This window comes from Macaca nemestrina, chromosome 6, assembly GCF_043159975.1.
Source record: "Macaca nemestrina isolate mMacNem1 chromosome 6, mMacNem.hap1, whole genome shotgun sequence".
Taxonomy (NCBI): domain Eukaryota; kingdom Metazoa; phylum Chordata; class Mammalia; order Primates; family Cercopithecidae; genus Macaca; species Macaca nemestrina.
In genome coordinates, this window is record NC_092130.1 from 1,945,559 (window position 1) to 1,968,957 (window position 23,399).

Consider the following 23,399-nt stretch of genomic DNA (forward strand, 5'->3'; position numbering starts at 1 on the left):
CAGGACTGGGCGGCCTTGTAACCCGGAGGCTGAGTAGGGAGTGGGGTGGGAGGTGAAGACCGGATCCAGTCCCGCCCCAGGGGGAGGTCCCATTCCTTCGCAGCCCCTCCCACGCCGCCTCTAGGAAGCCCGCCGGGCTGCCCGGGCTTGGGCTGGGCCCCTCCAGGGTCCGTAGCCCGCGGTGCGCCACCCCCGCGGACCCAGAAAACGCAGCCCGGGTCTCGGTCACGAGAACTTTAATGATAGAGACTAGGATGCGGAGGCGAGCGCCGCTTCCCGGGGCAGCTGGAGGCTCCGGCTCTTCGTTCCCGGCTCCGCCGGCCCAGCGGCCTTGGTCTCAGGCCCACGGCAGCAACGTCCGCAGCCGTCCGAGGAGCGCGGCGCGCAGCGCGGCCGGGAGGAAGTGGGCGAGCAGGCCGAGCGCAGCCAGCGCCACCAGCAGCCAGAGGGCGCGCGCGCTCGCGTACAGGGGTGCCAGCCTGCGGGCGGCGGTCAGCGGGGCGGTGGCGCGAGAAGGCCCCGCTTCTTCCCCGCCCCAGCCCCGGCCCCGCGGGGACTTCCTCCGGCCGCCGCTAGGGCTCGCCCACCGAATTCCCAAAGGCGCTGGGCTCCGGCCCGTCGTCCGCCCCCAGCTTGGGTCCCGCTCCCCAGGACCCCGCCCACCCGCGACCTTTCCCCGGCCCCGCCCCGCTGCCCGCCCCGCTGCCCGCCCGGCCCTCACCTGAGCTGCGCGGAGCGGGCGTAGCCCTGGAAGTAGCGGAGGCGCGCGAACAGGTAGACCAGGCCGCACAGCGCCGCCGCCCCTGCGAGAGGTGCGCGCGGACCTCGTGAGCGTGCTGCGCGGCCGCCAGGGGGTCCAGCGCGTGCGCCCCAGCCCCACACCCCGACCTTCATGAAAGAAGATGCCGGCGACCCAGAGCGTGGCGAGGAATAGCGGGAAGTACTCGCTGCAGTTCACCCTGCGGTGGGCGGGTGGGATGAGCACACCGGCCGGGCTGGTCCTGCGACCTGGACCCGCCCGGGGCTCGCTCCCGTCCCGCGCCCTCCCGCCGCGCCTCACTGGGCTCGGTAGACGCGCTCGAACTCGGGTGGGCCGGTGGTGAGCGGCGGCGACACGCGGAAGGCCCTGCGCGCCGAGATCACCTGCAGGGAGAAGTAGGCTGGGGGAGGAGAGGGAGCAGGAGTCAGGTCTGGACACCCGAAGCCCCGGAGATGGGAGTGGGAAGGATCCTTCACTTGGCCGTGTCCTCTCTTCCCTAAGGCGGAACAATTCCCCGCTCTCTCCTGAGTGAGGAGACCTCCCTTCTGACCCATCCCTGGCCTGCCCTGTGTCCCTGACATTCAGCGGGGAGGGCAGGACTGAAGCCTGGGGCACAGAGAGGCCCTGTCCCAACCTGTGAGTGTATGGGGGAGGGTGGGTGATTGAGGCACAGGGACACCTGCTCAGAGAGATCACCTGAGTCCTTGTTTCTGAATCATTTCACTCGCAAAACACAGGCAAATGCAGCTTTCAGGTCCCTGGCCAGCAAGTGCCTCGGGAGCCTGAGGGCAGAGCTGGCCGCATCCCGCCAGGTGCAAGGAAGCACACTCCCTCTAGCTAACAGTCCCTGGTCACCCACCTACCAGAGCCCACCAGCAGGGCCCTCTGACCCTGCCTCAGGCCAGGATCACTAAAGCCTGGGTCCCTGTGGCTCCAAACCTGTTTCTCTGTTCCTGCATTCTGGTCCCAGGCCTAAATCTAACAGACACCTTCTCTTCTGCTCCCAGGAGGTTGCAGCTGGGACTCTCCTAGCCTAACCCCAGGACCCCAGGGCTGGGGTAGTTGCAGAGGGTGGGCTGGCCCCAAAGTTTCTTTGTGAGCAGGAGCCCTTCCCTCGGTCAGGGGAGGCCAGGCGAGACCACACACAGGCCAGTGCTGGCTGTGCAGTCCCTCCCCAGACCTCCCGTCTGACCATCTCCCCTTGAGTCTTGCAGCCCTGGCACCTTTGGTGCTGGGCACCCTGCAGATGGGTGTCACAGGGTGGCCATCCAGCTCAGTGTGGGTGCAGCTGGAGGTCAGGCTGGCCTGTCTGTTCAGCCTCTTCAGAGCCCCCTCCCCAGGCTGTGCCTTATCCTAGCCCACACACTGTGGGGCAGTGGTGTCTCTAAGTGGCTAGGATATCTGGCCCAGGAATGTGTCCTTTAGGGCCAGTCTGAGAAAGGCATTAAGCAGGCTCCTTTTAGGGGGCTGGAGGAAGGAGTCCCACCTCTGCCCTGCTCCACATGGTCCCAGTATGGAGGTGCCTCCTTTGAAGCAGGGCCAGGGACTGGGGGCCGCTTGCTGGGACGCCCAGAGAGGGGACAGCTGGAAAGAGCAGGGCTCAGCTTCCCCAAGCCCATGGCTATCCCACCATTTGTTCTGGCACCCTTGCCACCCCCAAGTCCTACAGCTCTCACAGCCAGGTGCCCCCCCAGGTCCCTGGAAGTCCCCACCCTCCTCCAGCTTGGGCCTGGGCTGGAGTCCCTGCCTCTGCCCTCCACCTGGACCTAGGGGGCAGAGGGCAGGCTGTAGGGATCTGAGGCCCACCCTCTTCCTAGATAGGAGCCAGCCCACCTTGCAGCAGGACTCCCAGGAGGGTGACGGTGGCCAGTAGAGCTACCTCGTCCTTCATGGTGCCGTCGGCTGCAGTGGCACAGGCTGTGTGTAGAGGCGAGCTGGGGAACACTCAGCCCCGTCTGCTGCTCAGAGGTCAGCCCAGGAAAGGAAGAGCAGCCTCAGTGCTCTCCCCACCCCAACTCAGTGGAGGGGGTGTGTGGGGGTGTGACCATACCACACAGAGCCAGGGAGCCAGGCCAGGCCGGCAGGGAGGAAACCAAAGTCTGGACAGGGGAGAGAAGCCAGCTGGAAACTGCCTTGCCACTTCCTGCTTGTTCGTGCCGCTTCCTTGCCTAGTCCCATGTGGCAGAGCCCAAGCTGTCCATCTGGGTCAGCTCCAGCTGTGGGCGTGCCCCCTGCTGCATCACCCCACTTTCTCCAGGGTCTTGGAGACCCCCACGTTATGCTGGAGCCAACTCCAGGCTCCCGGCTGACTCCCCCACCCACCTTATCTGTTCCCTGCCCCCATCCAGACTGTTCTTGGCAGCCCCTGCTGCACCCTCCTCTGCGGAAGCCCTTCCCAGTGCCTTTGGCTTCCGAATGGAGTCCCAGCGCCCCCCAGCCACACCGGGCCCCACCAAGCTCCTCCTTCAGGAAACCTCATACCTGCCAGCCTCAGTCGGTTGCAGGGGTTCCCTGCACAAGGGCCCCCTGGGTGGCGGGAGGGTCAACCCTTGTGGGCCATCCCTCTCTCAGGCCTCTCCTGGGCCTTCCACAACAGCCACCTGCCGTGACTTTCTGCCCTGCAGCCCTCTTGCCTCAGGATGACAAGCCTCCACAGCCTACCTAAGACAGCAGCCCTCCCCACACTCAGGCCCTGTGGTCTGGACGGCGCTGACTCCTGCCCCTTCCAGGCCTGTGAGATGGACACTGAGCCGAGGCTGACTCAAGATGGTGAGACATAGTTCTGGAAACTTCCTTAGAACTTTGGGACAGGAAACTCGGAGTGGGGAGGGGACTACGGCGGGCCACTCTGAGGAGGACAGACCCCACACCGCCAGGCAGAGGAAAGGCGGCACCTGAGGACTCCTGTCTGGAGCCCTGGGTGTCCCCCTTGCCCTGCCTGGAGCGCCCCCGGCCACCTCCCTCGCCCCGCCTGGAGCGCCCCTGGCCTCCCAGTTTAAGCAGTTGTGCCTAATGGCCGCTTCCTCTTTTGGCTTGAGTGGGTTTGCAGTGGCTTTTGGTCAGACATGGCAAAGTCCAGACTGACCCAGAAGCATGGGCAGGAGCTGGGGGAGGCCACACGCAGGTACAGTCCGTGCTGCAGGGGTCGGGCCGCATGGCTCTGCCCTCGCACCTGGTCCTTCCTTGCTGCCCCAAGCCCAGCTCCAGCCTGAGGCTTGGAGCCTGCCGGGCTCTCTCAGAATCCCTTCTTCCTCCTGCTCTGGGTGTCGCCCCCGCCCCCGCCCCCGCCCCCAGAAACCAGATATGCCCCAGCTGGGGGCTCTGTGTGCTCCTCCAGGGCAGGGGCCAGGGCTCAGGCCCGGCCCCTGCTTTAGACCAAGGTGTGACAGTCAGCTTGGGGCCCAGTGATAGAAGAGTGCCTCCTAGATCCTGGGACACAGATGCAGTGCCAGGGAGCAGTGGTGGCCGCGTCCTCAGACTGCCCACTCAGCCTCCTTCCTCCCTGAAACCTGCCCCACGGGGCCTGCCTGAAAGGTGGGATGCAGGCCACCACACAGCGGTTGACGGTGCCAGTGGGCTGTGCCCAGAGTGCCTGTGTGCACCATGCATGCATATCTGCATGCCCCTTGGTCCGTTGTCACACACCCACGTCTTTGTGCTTGTGGGTGTCCATGTGTCTTCACGAGTCCAGGCCCTCCTGTCGGCCAATCTCTCATTTCCTCCAAGGCCTGAGTGTCCTTCCTTTGGAGTTCATCCCCTCATTCTGCAGCAGGAAGCCAAAGCCTGACATCAGCAGCTTCTGAGGAAGTCCCTTGGCAGATATGCAGGGCAGGGACCTGGGTCTTGGCCCCAGGAGCCCTCCCCGGGTCTCTTGGTCCCCACCTCCCTCCCTCTGAGCCTATCCAGGCTATCAGGGCCCTGCCTGGGCTCAAGCCAGCTCAAGCTGACAGAAGGGCCAGCCAAGCCCCCACCGCTGCTCAGGCCACCCAGCTTCCATCTTCCTGTCTAGCTCTGGAGGCACCAGTATAAGGAGGGAAGCGAAAGCTTCTCCCTGAGCCTCCACAGAGCCCTAAGGAGCCTGTGATGCCCACCCACCAGGACCTCTGGGAGGCAGAAAGGCTGGCAGAACCATTGCACAGAAAAGAAATCACAACTTCTGTGGAGTAGATCATAAGCGGTGCATAACTCAGACTCTGAGCTTGAACAACACAGTTTATTTATAAATCATTTTATATTTGAGACAGGATCGTGCTCTGTTGCCCAGGCTGGAGTGCAGTGCCTCAACATGCCTCACTGCATCCTGGAACTCCTGGGCTCAAGCAATCCTCCCACCTCAGCCTCCCAAGTAGCTGGGACCACAGGCTCTTTTTTTTTTTTTTTTTCCCAGAGATGGAGTCTTGCTATGTTGGTCAGGCTGGTCTCAAACTCCTGGGCTCAAGTGATCCTCTGCCTCAGCCTCCCAAAGTGCTGGGATTACAGGCTTATTTTAGACTTACAAAAAAGTTGCAAAAATCTACAGTCTCAGTGAGGCGCGGTGGCTCACGCCTGTAATCCCAACACGAGGTCAGGAGATCGAGACCATCTTGGCTGACACGGTGAAACCCCGTCTCTACAAAAAGTACAAAACATTAGCCAGGTGTGATGGCAGGCGCCTGTAGTCCTAAGGAAGGAGACCACTACTACTCCTGCTGACCTCCTCCCCCCCGCCACCTTGCCTAGTTCACAAAACAGGAGGAAAGACAGAAAGAAACAAAAGTAAGATAAATAGCCAGACAACCTTGGCACCACCACCCGGCCCTAGGAGTTAAACAAAGTAATAATAATAACATCAACCCCTGGCCTAAACTACTTGTGTTATCTGTAAATTCCAGACACTGTAAGATAAAAAGCATTGTAAAACTTTCTGTTCTGTTAGCTGATGCATGTAGCCCCCAGTCACGTTCCCCACACTTGCTTGATTTATCATGACCCTTTTACATGGATCCCTTAAAGTTGTAAGCCTTTAAAAAGGCCGAGTATTTCTTCTTCAGGGAGCTCGGCTCTTTATTTTTATTTATTTTTTTTTTTTTGAGACGGAGTCTCGCTCTGTCGCCCAGGCTGGAGTGCAGTGGCGGGATCTCAGCTCACTGCAAGCTCCGCCTCCCGGGTTCACGCCATTCTCCTGCCTCAGCCTCCCGAGTAGCTGGGACTACAGGCGCCCGCCACCACGCCCGGCTAGTTTTTTGTTTTTTTTAGTAGAGACGGGGTTTCACCGTGTTAGCCAGGATGGTCTCGATCTCCTGACCTCGTGATCCGCCCGTCTCGGCCTCCCAAAGTGCTGGGATTACAGGCCTGAGCCACCGCGCCCGGCCGGGAGCTCGGCTCTTAACACGTGAGTCTGCCGACGCTCCCGGCCGAATAAAAAACCTCTTCCTTCTTTAATCTGGTGTCTGAGGAGTTTTGTCTGCGGCTCGTCCTGCTACAGTCCCAGCTACTCGGGAGGCTGAGGCAGGAGAATGGCGTGAACCCGGCAGGCGGAACTTGCAGTGAGCCGAGATCGCGCCACTGCACCCCAGCCTGGGTGACAGAGGGAGACTCTGTCTCAAAAAAAACAAAAACAGAAACATAGACTTAGATAAAACATTTGTGAATCATACATATGATTTTTAAAAACCACTTTGTATTCAGAATATATAAAAACTCTCAAAACCGGATAGTGAGAAGACAGTTTCCTGAGTAATGTGTGCGGATCCCTGTAGGGCAGGGATCACTTGCGGCACAGCTGAGAACTGATTCAGTCTGGAAGTGGCCTGGGATCATGAGAGCCTGAGTCTTTACTGGGGCAGCTAGCCTGGCTTCTCTCTGCTTCTCTGTTCTGTTCTTTTCTTCTTTTTTTTTTGAGATAGAGTCTTGCTCTGTCGCCCACACTGGAGTGCAGTGGCACGAACTCGGCTCACTGCAAGCTCTGCCTCCCAGGTTCACACCATTCTCCTGCCGCAGCCTCCCAAGTAGCTGAGACTACAGATGCCCGCCACCACACCCACCTAATTTTTTTGGTATTTTTTAGTAGAGATGGGGTTTCACCATGTTAGCCAGGATGGTCTTGATCTTCTGACCTTGTGATCCACCCACCTCGGCCTCCCAAAGTGCTGGGATTACAGGCGTGAGCCACCGTGCCCGGCCTATTTATTTTATTTTTTTGAGACAGAGTCTTACTCTGTTGCCCAGGCTGGAATGCAGTGGCGTGATGTCAGCTCACTGCAACCTCCGCCTCCTGGGTTCAAGCAATTCTCCTACCTCAGCCTCCTGAGTAGCTGGAATTACAGGCATGCACCAACATGCCCAGTGTATTAGTCCGTTTTCACGCTGCTCATAAAGATATACCCAAGTCGGGGCAATTTACAAAAAAAGAGGTTTATTGGACTTATAGTCCCACATGGCTGGGGGGGCCTTACAATCATGGCAGAAGGCAAAGAGGAGCAAGTCACATCTTACGTGGATGGCAGCAGGCAGAGAGGAGCTTGTGCAGGGACACTCCCGTTTTTGTTTTTGTTTGTTTCTTTGTTTTCTGGAGTGCAGTGGTGTGATCTCAGCTCACTGCAACCTCTGCCTCCCAGGTTCAAGCGATTCTCCTGCCTCACCCTCCTGAGTAGCTGGGATTACAGGTGCCCGCCACCAGACCCAGCTAATTTTTTGTATTTTTATAAAAAGTACAAAAAAATACAGCCTGCCCATGTTGGGGGCTGTGATCCACCCGCCTTGGCCTCCCAAAGTGCTGGGATTACAGGCGTGAGCCACCAAGCCTGGCCAATTTGACGGTTTTAAAAACAGGAGTTTCCCAGGCTGGGCCTGTCCTCACTTGAGGTCAGGAGTTCGAGACTGGCCTGCCCAACATGGCAAAACCCCGTCTCTACTAAAAATACAGAAATTAGCTGGGCATGGTGGCATGCACCTGTAATCCCAGCTACTCAGGCGGCTGAGACAGAATCACTTGAACCCAGAAGGTGGAGGTTGCAGTGAGCTGAGACTGCGCCATTGTACTCCAGCCTGGGCAAAAATTCGTTACTGCACTTTTGATCTCTTGCCACTAAGAAAGGCACATAGGCCTTGGTGGGTCTTTGGAGGTTTTGGATGCAACACAGTTCACACTTGGGACTGCTGCTTTGACTCCTGCCAGGATGCAGGGCCAGCGACCTCCTGCTGGGTTCACAAAATCGAGCACACCCCTGGTGCTAGAAATAACTGGTACAGACAGAGCCAGGTGGCGTTTCTAGCAGAAGCCTCGTAAAAGAGTCACAGTGCATAACCTTATGATCCCAGATCCAGGCTGTGTGTTCCCCAGCAGAGGATGGACATTGTTCCAAAAACAAAACAAAACTGGACGTTGGGACATTGGGGCACGAAGTGACTGTGTGGCCAGAGCAGTCTGCCACAGGAGCTGGTTCTGTTGGGCCCAAGAAGTCCAACAGTGGGGCGGGCCCAAGGCCATCCTTCCACTGCAATGGAAGTGGTGCTCCAGCACCCACGGCGTCCCAGTGCACAGGTAAGCACAAGCAAGCTCCTATGTCACCCACTGCTGTGACTCCAGCATGCTTCCTGACAGTAGCCAAAACCGGCCCCCAGGGAGAGGCTCTCTTTCACCAACGGCTTGTGTTTCCCGGTTCCTGAGGGTGTCTCTTGATGCACAGAAGCTCTTAAATTGACTGTAACAAATGAATCAGTGTTTTACCTTATGGTTAGCTCTTTTTGTGTCTTATCTAAGAAATTCTTCCCAATTCTGAGGTAATCAAGATAGTCTCCCATATTCAGGTCTGCAATCTACTGTAGTCCCAGCTACTCGGGAGGCTGAGGCAGGAGAATTGCTTGAACCCGGGAGGCAGAGGTTGCAGTGAGCAGAGATTGTGCCACTGCACTCCAGCCTGGGCGACAGGGTGAGACTCTGTCTCAAATTAAAGAAAAAAAAAAAATTCATTAATGAGGGTTCTGCCCTCAGGACCCAGTCACCTCTTAGTAGGCCCCACCTCCCAAACTGTTGCATTGGGGACTAAATCCAGCACATGAGCGTCTGGGGCATGCATTTAGCTCATTTGCTTTTTCTGGGTATTTCATATAAATGGAACTATACAATATGTGGTCTTTCGTGTCTGGCACAACTTAGCAAAATGTTTTTGAGGTCTTTGTAGTATTTTCACAACTTTTTTGTAAGGTTGAAAATATTTCAAAATGAAAAGCTAAAAAAAGAAAACATGGCCAGGCACGGAGGCTCACGTCTGTAATCCCAGCACGTTGGGAGGCCGAGGCGGGTGGATCACCTGAGGTCAGGAGTTGGAGACCAGCCTGGCCAACATGGTGAAACCTTGTCTCTATGAAAAACTACAAAAATTAGCCAGGCATGGTGATGGGCACCTGTAATCCCAGCAGCTACTCGGGAGGCTGAGGCAGGAGAATCGCTGACTCCTGCCAGGATGCAGGGCAAGCAACCTCCTGCTTGGTTCACAAAATCCAGAGGCAGAGGTTGCAGTGAGCCAGGATCGCGCCACCGCACTCCAGCCTGGGCAACCGAGTGAGACTCTGTCTCAAAAAAAACAAAACAAAACAAAACAACCCATGAATTGCTTGTGGCCCCTTCCCTCATGGAAGGGACTCAGTTTGCACCAGGTGGTTGGTTAGTCTCCTTACTCAGTCCCTTGAGGAGACCAACACCGGTCTCTGTCACTGGCAGGCTGGATACTTGGGCACTTGGGTGGCAGATCTGGATTCGTCTTGGGGAGCCAGAGCCATGATGCTGGGATCCTGCTCAGCCCCACCCGTCACTGTTGCTTACTGCTCATGAGCCCACCTTGCTGGGCCCAGCACTCGGGGGCCATGACAGAGGCTGGCTGGTGGTCACTGCAGCTGAAACTGGGACTCAACTTTGCTGTGTTTGCAGCAGACTGCTGTCAGCTGCTAGGGACCATTTGCGTCTTGTTGGGCCCAGACTGGAAAATCAAATGAGCATCTATGGCTGGGCACGGTGGCTCACTCCTGTAATCCCAGCACTTTGGGAGGCCAAGGTGGGCGGATCCCCTGAGGTCAGGAGTTCGAGACCAGCCTGGTCAACATGGTGACACCCCATTTCTACTAAAAATACAAAAATTAGCTGGGCGTGGTGGTAGGCACCTGTAATCCCAGCTACTTGGGAGGGTGGGGCAGGAGAATTGCTTGAACCCAGGGGGCGGAGGTTGCAGTGAGCCGAGATCGTGCCACTCTACTCCAGCCTGGGCAACAAGAGCGAAATTCCATCTCAAAAAAAAAAGTATCTATGAGGCAGACCACCACCCTGCATCCGACCCACTGGGAAGCAAGGCTCCCTGTCATTTATTCTCTGGGTCTTCCCCACTGTGGCAGCTCTTGCTTCCCAGGCCAATTCCCAGTGTGAGGCTTCTGTCAACTATCAAGTGAGTCCTTTTTGATTACATATGAAGGCCAAGGAAATGGCTGGGTGGACCTGTGGACCCAGAGGTCCCACTGGGCGCTGGGCCTAGGCCAGGATTCCCTTTCTTCTTCTTTTTTTTTTTTTTTTTTTTTTTGAGATGGAGTTTTATTCTTGCTCCATCAGTAATAGCCAAAAATTGCTTGTTGTCTTCGTAATATTTGTTTCCATATTTTTCTTTCCCCACTAATGTGCCAACCCGCCCATCATTTGCCCTGAAAAAACTTCGTAACTAGCCATGGAGGCAGCTGTAGCTGCTGACCTGCTGCAGGCTGTGCTTCAGACCTGTAGTCATTTGGCCTCATCCTTCAGGCTGTGGTACTGGGGGAACCCGCCCCCGATAGTTAACGTGGGTTCTTTTCTATTTCCCTAAGCATTGGCTGGTCTGAGAAATAAAGAGAGTACAAAAGAGAGAAATTTTAAAGCTGGGTGTCCGGGGGAGACATCACATGTCAGCAGGTTCCATGATGCCCCCTGAGCTGCAAAACCAGCAAGTTTTTATTAGCAATTTTCAAAAGGGGAGGGAGTGGACGAATAGGGTGTGGGTCACAAAGATCCCATGCTTCAAAGGCAATAAAATATCACAAAGCAAATGGAGGCAGGGCGAGATCACAGGACCATAGGACGGGGCAAAATTAAAATTGCTAATGAAGTTTTGGGCACGCATTGCCATTGATAACATCTTATCAGGAGACAGGGTTTGAGAGCAGACAACCGGTCTGACCAAAATTTATTAGGTGGGAATTTCCTCGTCCTAATAAGCCTGGGAGTGCTACAGGAGACCAGGGCTTATTTCATCCCTTCGCCTTTGACCATAAAAGACAGCCATCCCTAAAGTGGCCATTTCAGAGGCCTACCCTCAGGGGCCATTCTCTTTCTCAGGGATGTTCCTTGCTGAGAAAAATAATTCAGTGATATTTCTCCTATTTGTTTTTGAAAGAAGAGAACTATGGCTCTGTTCCGCCCGGCTCAGCGGCAGTCAGAGTTTAAGGTTATCCCCCGTGTTCCCTGAACATTGCTCTTATCCTGTTCTTTTTTCAAGGTGCCCAGCTTTCATATTGTTCAAACACACACGCTCTACAATCTGTGCAGTTAACGCAATCATCACAGGGGCCTGAGGCAGCATATAACCTCCTCAGTTTACGAAGATGATGGGATTAAGAGATTAAAGACAGGCATAGGAAATCACAAGGGTATTGATTGGGGAAGTGATAAGTGTCCATGAAATCTTCACGAGTTATGTTCAGAGACTGCAGTAAAGACAGGCGTAAGAAAGTATAAAAGTATTAAATTGGGGAACTAATAAGTGTCCATGAAATCTTCACAATTTATGTTCTTCTGCCATGGCTTCAGCCAGTCCCTCCGCTCGGGGTCCCTGACTTCCCGCAACACTGCAGCTACATTTATACTGCACCTTTACATTTCTCTTAACTACAAATGTGCCACGTAGTGTTTGCATGTGTAAGTTTTAACCAAAAAGACTTTTTTTTTTTGAGATGGGAGTCTTGCTCTGTCCCCCAGATTGGAGTGCAATGGCGTGATCTCGGCTCACTGCAATCTCCGCCTTCCAGGTTCAAGTGATTCCCCTGCCTCAGCCTCCCAAATAGCTGGGATTACAGGCGCCCACCACCACGCCCAGCTAATTTTCATATTTTTAGTAGAGACCGGGTTTCACCAGGTTGGCCAGGCTGGTCTCAAACTCCTGACCTCAGGTGACCCACCTGCCTCGGCCTCTCAAAGTACTGGGATTACAGGCATGAGCCACCGTGCCCAGCAAAGAAACTTTTTTTCTGAGACAGGGTCTTGCTATGTGCCCAGGCAGGAGTACAGTGGTGTGACCTTGGTTCACTGTAGCCTCAAACTCCTGGGCTCAAGTGATCCTCCTATCTCAGCCTCCCAAGTAGCTAGGACAATAGGCATGTGCCACCATATCAAGCTAATTGTAGAGATGAAGGTCTCACTGTTTCCCAGGCTGGTCTGGAACTTCAAGTGATTCTCCCACCTCAGCCTCCCAACGTGTTGAGATTACACACGTAAGCCGCTGCACCTAAATTCTAACTTTCTGTAATAGATTTGTGTATATTTTATGGTAGTAAATGATAAAATAGACTAGTACCTATATACATTTTATGCGTCCATGACATACCTAGCTTTTTCTTAATTTGTTCAGTATCTCTAAGGCAACATGGTTCAGTTGTGAGTTTTTTCCAATTGTCACAAATTTCAAAAAAAATTTCCAATATATTTATTGAAAAAACCCCACGTGTAAGTGGCCCCAGGCAGTGAAGACCTGTGTTGTTCAGGGGTCAGTTGCATTTCCTCTCCTACACCTGCTTCGCTGGGCATTCAGTCCCTTCCTGCAGAGCTGCCACAGTTACCTGAGTTGCTGTTCTTTTCCTTGTGGGCCATGGCTTCCTGGGAAGCTTCAGAGAGCTGAGCTGGCAGCTTACGGGCACTGCTTCCTGGGCGCTCTGCCAGAGTGCTGAGTCCTAGGTCATAGCAGAGCCCCCTATGGCCATGCCCTCAAATCTCAGGTACACTCCTGATCCCCACCACCAGCTCATCCTCTTTTTTCTCTGGCAGGCCCAGCACCCTCCTACTGACCTTCTTGGTCCAGGGGCCAGGAGGGGAGGTGAGCACAGATCCTAAGGAGAGGTGGCAGAGGCCTGTGCATGACCTTCAAACGAGAGCAAAGCACCGGCCCTTAACAGGGAGGAGCGGGCTTAGAGATTTTGGTGGGGGTTGGGGGGGCAGGGCTGGGGCATCCAGGTTTTCTAGAGTTCTAGAGTATTGATCCAGATGTCCCCATCCCAGTGTAAGTGTCCCACATTCCTAACTAGGACAATGACCTCGGTATGGCAGACTTGGTAAGGTTGAAAGTTCTACCTTCTTGGAGCTCTGATGCCTTAATAACAACCCCGTGCCTGATCCCTTCAGCTCTGTCCACCCTCCTGCCTGGCCGCCAAGGAAGCCTCTAATGGATCTCACATTGAAGCCTCTAATGGATCTCACATTGTGCCTTTTCTAGTGATTAATCATGGTCAGCTTTTCATTATCTTTCTCCGAGGCATCACCTATAACCCCAGCAAAATCTCTCTCAAGGTCAGTCACTCCTCCACTTACACTTCCCAAAGGCCCAGGGTACTCTATTCCCTTCCCCAGTGTCCTGCCCGGTGTCACCATGGCAAACGTTTCACAGTTCCCCTTTACAGCTATCCCACTTGCCACTGGTGATGGGGTCATCGTGGCCAGCAGCGAGCCAGCTTACAGTTGGCTTCCTGGGACCACTCCCCACACCAACTCTCTCGAGCCAGGTGCCCCAAAGGCAGATTTCAAAGGGCATCAGCACCACTCATAAGGGAGCAAGGGCTGCTGGACTGGGCAAGTGAGAGGTGGAACTGAGAAGCGGATGCAGCAGAGGCCTCAGCCGACAGCACTGGTGCAGTGGAGCCAGGATGGCTCTTTGGAGATGTCCCAAATTGAGGCAAGGGGGTTGGGGTCTCCATACTCCCATATTGACAAGTCTCCAGACATGGGCTGCCCCTGGAAGAAGGCGTAACTTTGGGCAGCTCCCTTCCACTGAACACAACTCCCAGAAAGAGTCAGCTGTGAGCTGGCCGCAGCTCCTAACAGTGAGTGTCCAACACTCCTGGAAATGAGTCTCAGTCCTGAAAGGTATCTGGAGTGTAGCAGTCTCCATGACCGTCCACTCAGGCTGGTCCAGTCTCCCAGGTTTGGGACAGCCACAGAGAGGCTCCACGTACGGTTGGCAGTGGCACACTCAGGCTTAGACTCGCCCTGGTCTCCTGCTGTAGTGTTCCTATAATGCCACAGGTTTACTAAGAAGTGGACCCAGGGGAGGGGAATCCAGGATCAATTGGATAGAGTAGGTTAAATGCAAGGAATGACAGACAGCTGCAAAGTTTAAGGAAAGTGCCTGTTAATGCACAAGCAAGAATCAAAAAGAAGTCACAGATTTATCTTTTTATGTTTTAAGGGACAGGGTTGGCTGGGTGTGGTGCCTCACGCCTGTAATCCTAACACTTTGGGAGGCTGAGGCAGGAGGCTCTTGTGAGCCCAGGAGTTTGAGACCAGCCTGGGCAACATAGTAAAACCCTCTCTCTACAAATTTTTTGTTTGTTTGTTTGTTTGAGACGGAGTCTCACTCTGTCACCCAGGCTGGAGTGCAGTGGCATGATCTTGGCTCACTGCAAGCCCCACCTCCTGGGTTCACACCATTCTCCTGCCTCAGACTCCCTAGCAGCTGGGACGACAGGCGCCCGCCACCATGCCAGGCTAATTTTTTTATATTTTTAGTAGAGACGGGGTTTCACCGTGTTAGCCAGGATGGTCTCAATCTCCTGACCTTATGATCCACACACCTGGGCCTCCCAAAGTGCTGGGATTACAGGCGTGAGCCACCGCGCCCGGCTACAAAAAAATTTTCTTTTTACTGAGGCAGGAGAATGGCATGAACCCAGGAGGCAGAGCTTGCAGTGAGCCGAGATCACACCACTGCACTCCAGCCTGGGAGACAGTGCAAGACTCTGTCTTTAAAAAAAAAAAAAAAAAAAAAAATTTAATTAGCTTGGCATGGTGGTACAGGCCTGTAGCCCCAGCTACTCGGGAGGCTGAGGTGGGAGGAATGCTTGAGCTCAGGAGGTGCAGGCTGCAGTGAGCTATGATCATACCACTGCATTCTAGCCTGAGCAATTCATAGTGAGACCATCTCAAAAAAAAAAAAAAAAAGACAGTCTTGCTATGTTGCCTAGGCTGGAGTGCAGTGGCTATTCACAGGTGAAATCATAGCTCACTGCAGCCCCAAACTCCTGGCCTCAAGCAATCGTCTCTCTTTAGTCTCCTGTGTAGCTGAGGCTACAAGCAAATGCCACCATGCTCAGCAAGATTTAATTTTTTTCATTTTTCAGGCAATGTCTCACTCTGTCACCCAGGCTGGAACGTAGTGGTACCATCATGCTCACTGTGGCCTCGCCCTCCCAGTCTCAAGCAAGCCTCCCACCTCAGCCACCCTAGTAGCTGCGACTACAGGAGTGTGTCACCACGCTCGGCTGATTTTTTGTAGACATGGGGTCTCACCATGTTGCCCAGAATGGTCCCAAACTACTGGACTCAAGCAATACTCCTGCCTTGGCCTTCCAAAGTGCTGGGATTATAGGCATGAGCCACTGCACCCTGCCAAGATTTAAATTTTTTACTACTTGGGGACTAGGACCTCCTTAGGCCTCTAGCTCTAGATAGGTTGGATGGCACTATCTATAGCTCTTGAAGATTCTACATGTGGTTGGACTCTGTCTCGTGTTACATAAAATAATCTGTTATTACAAGTATAGAACCAGCCTAAAACTTTAAAATTCATGAGAAATGATATCAGTAGTAATAAATCCAAAAGTAGTCAGCAAGCATTTGTCTCTGCTACATAAAATGTAGTTAGATCTTAACTTAGTAAGGACGCAAAATTTCAGTTTTTCGTCCTCAGTCTTGAAAAGTTCTGCTTTCCAGGCACAAAGAAAAGTGGAGGCCGCCCCATTGATCCCACATAGCAATCTAACACGGCCTGCTGCTTCTCACCACAGCCCACATGGTCAGGGCTTGCTTAAGGTCGCCTGCAGTGTGGAAATCCTGAGTCAGTCCATGCCGCAGCCCTGTCCCCAGCAGGCAGCTGCTGCATTTATGTGTTTTCGCAGCCAATGGCATCTAGTTCTTCCTAATGTACGTTACCCTTCCCAGAAGATTGACAGGGTGGTGGATCCTTGAATTCTGCCCTTGTGACGCTGGTTTCTGCTTTGGGTGGGAGTCTGAAGTTATCTTTCCTAACTTCCATGAAATGTTTTTCATGCACTAGCTAAACTGCGGCTCAGCTTACGCAACCATGCAAAGAAGGTATTATCCATGAAGTGTAAGTAAAGCCAATCTGAAGAGTGGCCAGGACATTAACTGCTTGAAGGCAAAAGGGGGAAGAAAAGTCCAGTAAAGAAAATTTGTCACTACTCACCATTTCTTGTGCTGGCCAGGGCAGTGCCTGGAACACTTAAGTTCAGCCACTAGCTTTGGACCAAGTTCGCAGGTAGCTAACATCTTGCATCTTTCAACATCTTCAGAGCCACATTGCCAGCTCCAGGCATCAGCTGGCTGGCCTGCAGGGAGCATTACTGATCATGCCACCAACCATGGTGTGCCATCCAACTCCAGGGGCAAACAGGAGACCCTGGAGCTTGTCCTTGACTTACCTCGGGCATCTTCTGAGGCTGGACTGGGGAGGTGGGCAGGCTTCGCCCAGGCTGGCAGAGGTTTCAGAACAGCACAGGCCTGCAATGCAGGTTTGCTGCAGCTCACAGGCACCTGGAGGATGGCAAGAGCCACCATCCTACTAAATGCAGTGGCATACTGCTTGCTTTTAAATATGTGGTTTTTTTTTGTTTTTTGTTTTGAAATAGAGTCTAGCTTTGTCACCCAGGCTGGAATGCAGTGGCACGATCTTGGCTCACTGCATGCAATCTCTGCCTCTCAGGTTCAAGCCTGCCTCATTCTCCCAAGTAGCTGGGACTCCCAATGAGGTTCTCCTGCCTCATTCTCCCAAGTAGCTGGGACTACAGGCGCATGCCAACACACCCAGCTAATTTTTGTATTTTTAGTAGAGACGGGGTTTCACCACGTTGGTCAGGCTGGTCTCGAACTCTTGACCTCCGGTGATCTGTCTGCCTGGGCCTCCCAAAGTGCTGGGATTACAAGCGTGAGCCACCACGCCCGGTCTGCTTTTAAATTTAACACATGTGCAGGCATCTGTTAACTTGCTCCTCAGCACTCCTCCCTCTTCCTGTTAACTGCACTTTTTTTTTTTTGAGACAGGGTTTCTGCTGCCCAGGCTGCAGTGCAGTGGTATGATCTTGGCTCACTGAAGCCTCAACCTCCGGGGTTGAAGTGATCTTCCCACCTCAGCCTCCTGAGTAGCTGGGACCACAGGTGTGTGCTACCATGCCTTTTTTTCTTTTTTCAGAGACAGGGTCTCTCTATGTTGCCCAGGCTGGTCTCAGTGATCCTCCCACCTTGGCCTCCCAAAGTGCTGTGATTAGGCCTATGTTGTGTGTCACTTTCTTAACAGACTTACATTGCTACCATATCTACAGTAGTCTGTGGCCCATCCCAGCCTCTGCAGCCCCACTGCCCTCTATCTCATTACCTGGCTTTAGTTCTCCCTCACACTTACCTGACCTGTGTGATAACTCCTTCCCATGAGACCGTGAGCTCTGCGGTGCAGGAACCTTGCCTTCCTGTACTGCTGCAATTTCTGCCATATTCCCCGCCTCTAGGGCAATGCCTGGCCGCAGCAAGTTCTCCCTAAACATTTGCCGAGTCGAACTGTCCCTTACCGAGTCCTCCTCCATCACCCGCAAGCCTGGCTGGTGACCTGGAGACTCGGGTGGTGGCAGGCTGCAGGGATCTGGAACTGCCTGGGCCTTGCCACTACTGAGGCCTGGCCATCCGACGTCTCCTTTGATTCTGAAAGTTACTGGGAACCTTAAAAATGGGCTGTAGGGAAATAACTTAAAGGATTATATTAGCCAGATTTCTTTTCTACTGGCTTACAAGTTAAGAGCCCCAACAAAACCATTATTCCAAATGACTACGTCCAACACCTTCATAAATATTTTAAATGACTGCATCCTATCTCATGGAGTGGAAGCACCAGTTTGCTTAACCAACCCCCTAGGGCAGCAGTTCAGCGTCTCGTAAGTTTCTGCGATTGTAAACAGCAATACTAAGAACACCACTGTGCTGTACCTTTTTCTCTACCCAGAGTCATTTTCAAGGATGGCTTCTCAGAATTACAACTGCCCAGGCAGACACAGCACGAACATTTTAAGGAGCTTGATAACGTCTACAAAATTTCTTCCCACAAAAAATCATACAGCAGCCAGCCTCCCATACTGTAGCCAGCACCAGGCGCCGCTCAGCACTGTGCATCTCACAGGCAGAGCCACTCACTTCTGTTCTCATTTGCGTTTCTGGATCACCGCACATAACGTGCATTCTTAGCCAAGAATTCACAGGGAGTCTCCAGAGTTTTCCTCCTTTACTGTGCCTTCTATGGCAAGGCCACGAACACTGTTTCCTGTGTGTCACAGATGTCTTTCCCCTTTTTATTAGCGTAATCTAGCTTTCTGAGTCTATCGTGGCATGTCTCCTCGCTATGGTCTCCTGAAGGCCGTTCTTCTCTGCCCTTTGAGGAACTCCAGCTTCTCCCAGGCTGCCCTGCTCCCTGCTCCCAGCAAAGCAGAGCAGGGAGAGTTCTGAGGTGAGGGGCCTCATTCACCCTTTCAGTCCAGGCTGCATCATCTGGTCCCCTTTCACAGTGTGCCATGCCACAGCGCACCATTCTTACAATTAAAAAAGGCGAAAACCAAGCCCTATGCTGAAGAGAAACCAAATAGGACATGCAGCAAACAGACTCGGGGCAAACCTAACGGTTCTACATGAAGCACGAGAAGCACCCAGCAGCTAAGACAGCAGAGCCATCCGGTCCAGCTCCCCTCCGTCAGCTGCATGGACGCCCGTTGAGTCCCAGGGCACAGGCTGCTTTCTCAGGGTGATGCTAGCTCCAATTTAGTATCTATCAGCAGATAACAGAAGCTCCTCTGAGGCTTCAATCAAACCAACTCCCACCCAACAATGTGCAATAAGAAAGCAGCTAAATCTATGACTCAATGGGCAGTTCTTTAAAAATAAAAATAATAATAAAAAAACAAGAAAAGCAAGCGGCTAAATTACAAAAGAAAACCAATCCCCAAACTTCTGCCAGCAGACCCCAGGTGACGTCAAATACAAAGGTGGTTTCCATACTAGCAAAATACTTTATTTTTATAATGATAAAACAAGGAAAGTAAAGATTTCTTTTTGGTGTATACCAGAGTTAAGGGCAGTAGAACAATATGGGGATTAATAGGACTTTTATGCACTTCTGATGACAATAAAAAGTTAACAATGCCAACCGTTTGCCATGAAACTCATCGTAGCCCCCAACACACACATATAAAGGACCATAGTTTTAAAATCTATAAAAGTAAAAAATATACAGTTGGAAGCTCTAGCGCTTATTCCATCTTTCATATAAAATTGTAAACATTTATTTACACAAAGCCAATGTGTATAACAAAAGTCTGAGCACCCTTTTCTTCTGAGTCGTGGCTCCTGGAAGACGGGGCTGTGCACAGAAGCAAAAGTCATCTCCTCCCCTGACTCCCGAAAACCAGATTCATAAATAAAGCCATGGGCAGCTCCCTGGGGGGACCCCAAGAATCACATTTTATTGCTATGACACTGCAGCAAGTGAGGAGCCCACTGTGTCGCCGGCCCCAGGACTAAGGCAGAGTGCAGGGCCAGTAAGCCCTGGGGACAGGGGTGGGAGACGGGGCAGCAGCCAGATGGGGTCAAGAGAGGAACAAGGATCCACAACCAGCCTTCAGCCGATTTTTGGGAGAAAAGCCGCTGAGGTTACCCTCTTCCCCTTCAGATTGGGGAACTCGCTCAGAGGGTGGAATTTTCGCTGGCTTTATGATTTACCCCTTCTTTGAGAGCTAAACTGAGTACATGGAAAAGGTAGGGAAGGTGTTTTAAGGAGAAATGGCCGACATACCACCTGGGGTGGCAAATGGCTATTAGAAAAAAAGATCTGAGGGTCCAAGTACCCCCAGTGAGAAAGGCACTGCTGGTGCAAAATAACTACCAATGTGTGTACAACCTCTCGTTCCCTCACCGCGACTCAGGCTGGTTGCATGAATATTTTCCTTGGCTCAATTCTTCACATAGTACTCCTGAATGATCCATTTGGAGACTCCAGGGAAATAAAAACGGGGTTGCAGTTTCTCCATAGAACACTCTGTATCTAAGCCACTTCTCAGCATTCTCTTTTCTCTCCACCATTCTGTGTAAAAGGGTCTCACCCTGTGCTTACCACTTTCGTTACGGGGAAGCGCTCTCTCCATCTTCGTTTTCCAAAAACAGCTCACATGTCATATTCTATTTTGTGAACCCTCAGCTTAGTCAAGTCCACTTGAATCTTTAGAAAGGATGTCTTAGTGTTATAAAGCAATCTCTTTAAAAAGTGCAAGTCATCTGACATGGGAGTGGCAGTTGTTGTCAAACAAAGTGGAATTGCTTCCTCTGGGCCGGCCTGCGGCCTCCTTCCCCAAAACCTTTATGCCAGGGTTCCCTTAGGAATTCTAAGACTCTTGCTTTCCCCCTCCAATGGAGTAAATAATTGTTTTCCATTTGGGCTGCAGAGAGGAAGGAGAGGCAGACAGAAAGGCCACGGGTGAAGGAAAGACATCTGTGCACAACTGCAGTGACCACGCTCCCACCATGGGCAACATACACGTTCAGAGAAACTGCAGAAGGTGGGGAGACGTAATACTCCAGGACACAGGACCCCCACATCTCTCCCTTGCATATGTAGCCTGGGTCCTGCTGCCAGGACGTGGGAGGAAGGCATTCCAGGGGGCCTTGGGAGGGAGGAGGAGCTGCTAGGAAGACCCTAGCTGTGTCACCCGACCTGCTATTCCATGCCTCCTGTCCCTTTTTGGCATACGCAGTCAACAGCCTGCACTTAGGGAAATAATCTTCCAGTGGCCTCCTTCTCCCCTGAAAGCTGACAAAGAGCAGAAACAAAAAAGGCTCTTAATCAAAAGGAAACCCTAGGTTTCCAATGCCACTTAATTGATTTAAACCATCACCTATCCTAATCTGTTTAAAAACCTTTTGTAAAAAAATTTAAAAATCTTTTCTATGCTACAAATTGCAAATAATTCTGCTATATAAAGTTTCAACAAAAACTTGTCCCTAACACTGGGGTAAGTGGAGAAATCTTGGATAAAATCACCATGATGGCACAGATTTTTATAAGCCTGATATCGTGGGGTTTCACTGTTGTTACTGTTGGTTTTTTGGTCATTTGGATAGAAAACCACCTTTAGAACCCTATCCTGCTGTCCCAACACCAGGTACTGATGCCAGCAGATGGGCTGGGGCCAGCCCGATGGACCGCAAGTGCTGGCCTGAGGGGCGCAGCCACGGACCCTGCCCAAGGCCAGGCCTCACCTGGAGCTTGGGCTCTACTGCCCAGCTCCCCAGGCCATGGGCTTTTGGTCCAAAGTAGTTGCTCTTTCTTTGAATCTGAGAAGAAAAATATAGGATGAATGAACACTAAAAACACTACAAATCCTTCCATTACTGAGACCCTAACAGGTCGTCCAAATCATTCATCCACTCCTCTGAAGTCCTGTTCTTCAGCAGGGAGTCGATCAGGTCGGTGTGTCCAGCCACACTAGAGAGCCCACTGCCACCTGGCTGCCCGCTGTAGGCAAAAGGCAGCTCCTGGCCCGCGGTCCGCACAGGGTAGGCCTGGGTACAGTGCAGCCCTGCCCGACTGCCCATCTGTGAGGCAGGGCTCTGGCTGAAGGCCCCCAGCTCAGGCCCTGCTGGACTCAGGCCAGGCAAGCCCTGCTGAGGGGCCGTTGGGGGTGGTGCTGGGGCAGGGGCGCTGGTCCTCTGCTGTGCACTCACTGGGGGTAGCAAGGACCCCACTGCAGCTGCTGAGCTCATGGGAGCCATGGGCCTGTTGGGCACTGCCTGGGAGAACTGCGGGCTAGACATTTTCAGGTGGGCCTGCTGCTGCATGTGGAAACTGGAGGCTGCAGTGAAGGGACTCACGTTGCTGTTCCCCGGGGTCTGGCCACTCAGGGTCGGCATTCCCTGATGCTGCCAGGAGGAATTCTGGCCTCCCATGGCTGGTGACACCCTTGGGACCGGCGGCTTTGTTAAGCCAGGGTTCAGGGTCCCCTTATTGTGCTGCTGGGAGAGGCCAGAGCTTCCCAGAGAGTTCTGCCCATAGGCAGCTGAGACGGAGGCGTTCTGGCCCACGCCGGTCTGCCGTGGAATGTGGGCATGTCCATTGGTGGCCTGTGGCGGGGGCTGGGCAACTATCTGGGTTATGCCAGAAGCCATGCCATAGAGGCTGCTCTGAGGCATGTTTTGGGAGCCAGGGAACTGAGCCACACCCCGGTCCTGTTGGCCTGAGTTTGCAGGGAGAGAGGAAACTGAAGCATGTCCAGGGCCCATCTGCATCAGATTCCCAGCCTGAGGGAACACTCGAGGACAGCTGGAGTTGGATGGACCCAAGGTGTTCATGCCGGGCACGGCAGCAGAGGACCCTACAAGACAGAGAAGAGTCTGGCAGTCAGGAGTGGACCACCACGGGGCCCCTCTGAGACCTGAGCCGCAGCACCAGAAGTCTCATGTTCACAGCACACTGGGAAGAGGGCCCTGGGGACCACGGGGCAGAAAGCCTCCCACAGGTGGAATGGAGGACTGGTCTCTGAAACAATGATGGGGTTCAGAAAGGCACAGAGGAAGGGCAAAGCCCCAGGGGAGAGAAAACCAGTAACCTGCTTCATCTAACTTTCAAGCACCCACCAAATTTCTGCTCTGTGGGGACCCTGTGGTGGGCACTGGGGACTCTGAGGTGGGCCCAACGCAAGATCCACCTCTGGGAGGCAAAGTTAGCACATGGCATGATGGGGTGTGATGGGGCACACCTGGCCAGCAGGCTGCAGGGTGCAGGCCAGAAGCCCTGGCATCTGGGAAGCCTTGGGGAAGGCTTCAGAGAGACGGTGATGAATCCACTGGGTTTACAATCACATAAATTTAGCAATTTAACAGTTTGGGGAAAAAGAGCATTCCAGGCAAGTGTGTACAAACGCAGAATCAGAAAAAGGCATCTGGGTGGGAAACTTTCAGAGGCTGGCCGTGGCCAGGGTATGGAGATAGTGGCCAGCTGATTACATATAAAACGGAAGAGCTAGTTCCGGCCAGATAGGGAAGAGCTGTGGATGGCGTATGAATAACGGGGTTGTGGCTGGGCACGGTGGCTCATGCCTGTAATCCCAGTACTTTGGGAGGCCGAGACAGGAGAATCACGAGGTCAGGAGATCAAGACCATACTGCCCCAAACATGGTGAAACCCTGCCTCCACTAAAAATACAAAAATTAGCTGGGTGTGGCGGCGCACGCCCCCAGCTACTCGGGAGGCTGAGGCAGGAGAACTGCTTGAACCTCGGAGGCGGAGGCTGCAATGAGCCGAGATCACGCCTCTGCACTCCAGCCTGGGCGAAAGCA

At 53.3% G+C, this 23,399-nt stretch overlaps 2 protein-coding genes and 1 pseudogene across 2 annotated transcripts in view; all 3 read right to left on the reverse strand.

The window, feature by feature from the left end:
- Nucleotides 1-221: 221 nt before the first annotated feature.
- LOC105483999 (leukotriene C4 synthase) lies at nt 222-2,790 on the reverse strand. Its single transcript, XM_011745118.3, has 5 exons — nt 2,594-2,790; nt 1,061-1,160; nt 889-959; nt 722-803; nt 222-479 (listed from the first exon to the last, which is right to left on the reverse strand). The coding sequence occupies exons 1-5, from the start codon at nt 2,649-2,651 to the stop codon at nt 338-340; spliced, it is 453 nt and encodes a 150-aa protein (XP_011743420.1). The 5' UTR covers nt 2,652-2,790; the 3' UTR covers nt 222-337.
- A 178-nt stretch (nt 2,791-2,968) lies between these two features.
- LOC105483998 (uncharacterized) lies at nt 2,969-4,741 on the reverse strand (annotated as a pseudogene).
- Nucleotides 4,742-19,061: 14,320 nt separating this feature from the next.
- Nucleotides 19,062-23,399, reverse strand: part of LOC105484000 (mastermind like transcriptional coactivator 1) — a 54,352-nt gene continuing 50,014 nt past the window's right edge. Inside the window, exon 5 of the mRNA XM_011745119.3 lies at nt 19,062-22,435. Within this exon, the coding sequence (XP_011743421.2) occupies nt 21,453-22,435 (983 nt within the window). The 3' untranslated portion in view covers nt 19,062-21,452. The remainder of the gene's footprint in view (nt 22,436-23,399) is intronic.

Bases quoted from the DNA above. Each gene is read 5' to 3' on its own strand.
- LOC105483999 (XM_011745118.3), bottom strand. From the start codon at position 2,651: ATGAAGGACGAGGTAGCTCTACTGGCCACCGTCACCCTCCTGGGAGTC. The intron at 960-1,060 runs GTGAGGCGCGGC...CGCCCACCGCAG, and splicing joins GAGCGCGTCTACCGAGCCCA to GGTGAACTGCAGCGAGTACT. The intron at 804-888 runs GTCGGGGTGTGG...CACCTCTCGCAG, and splicing joins CGGCATCTTCTTTCATGAAG to GGGCGGCGGCGCTGTGCGGC.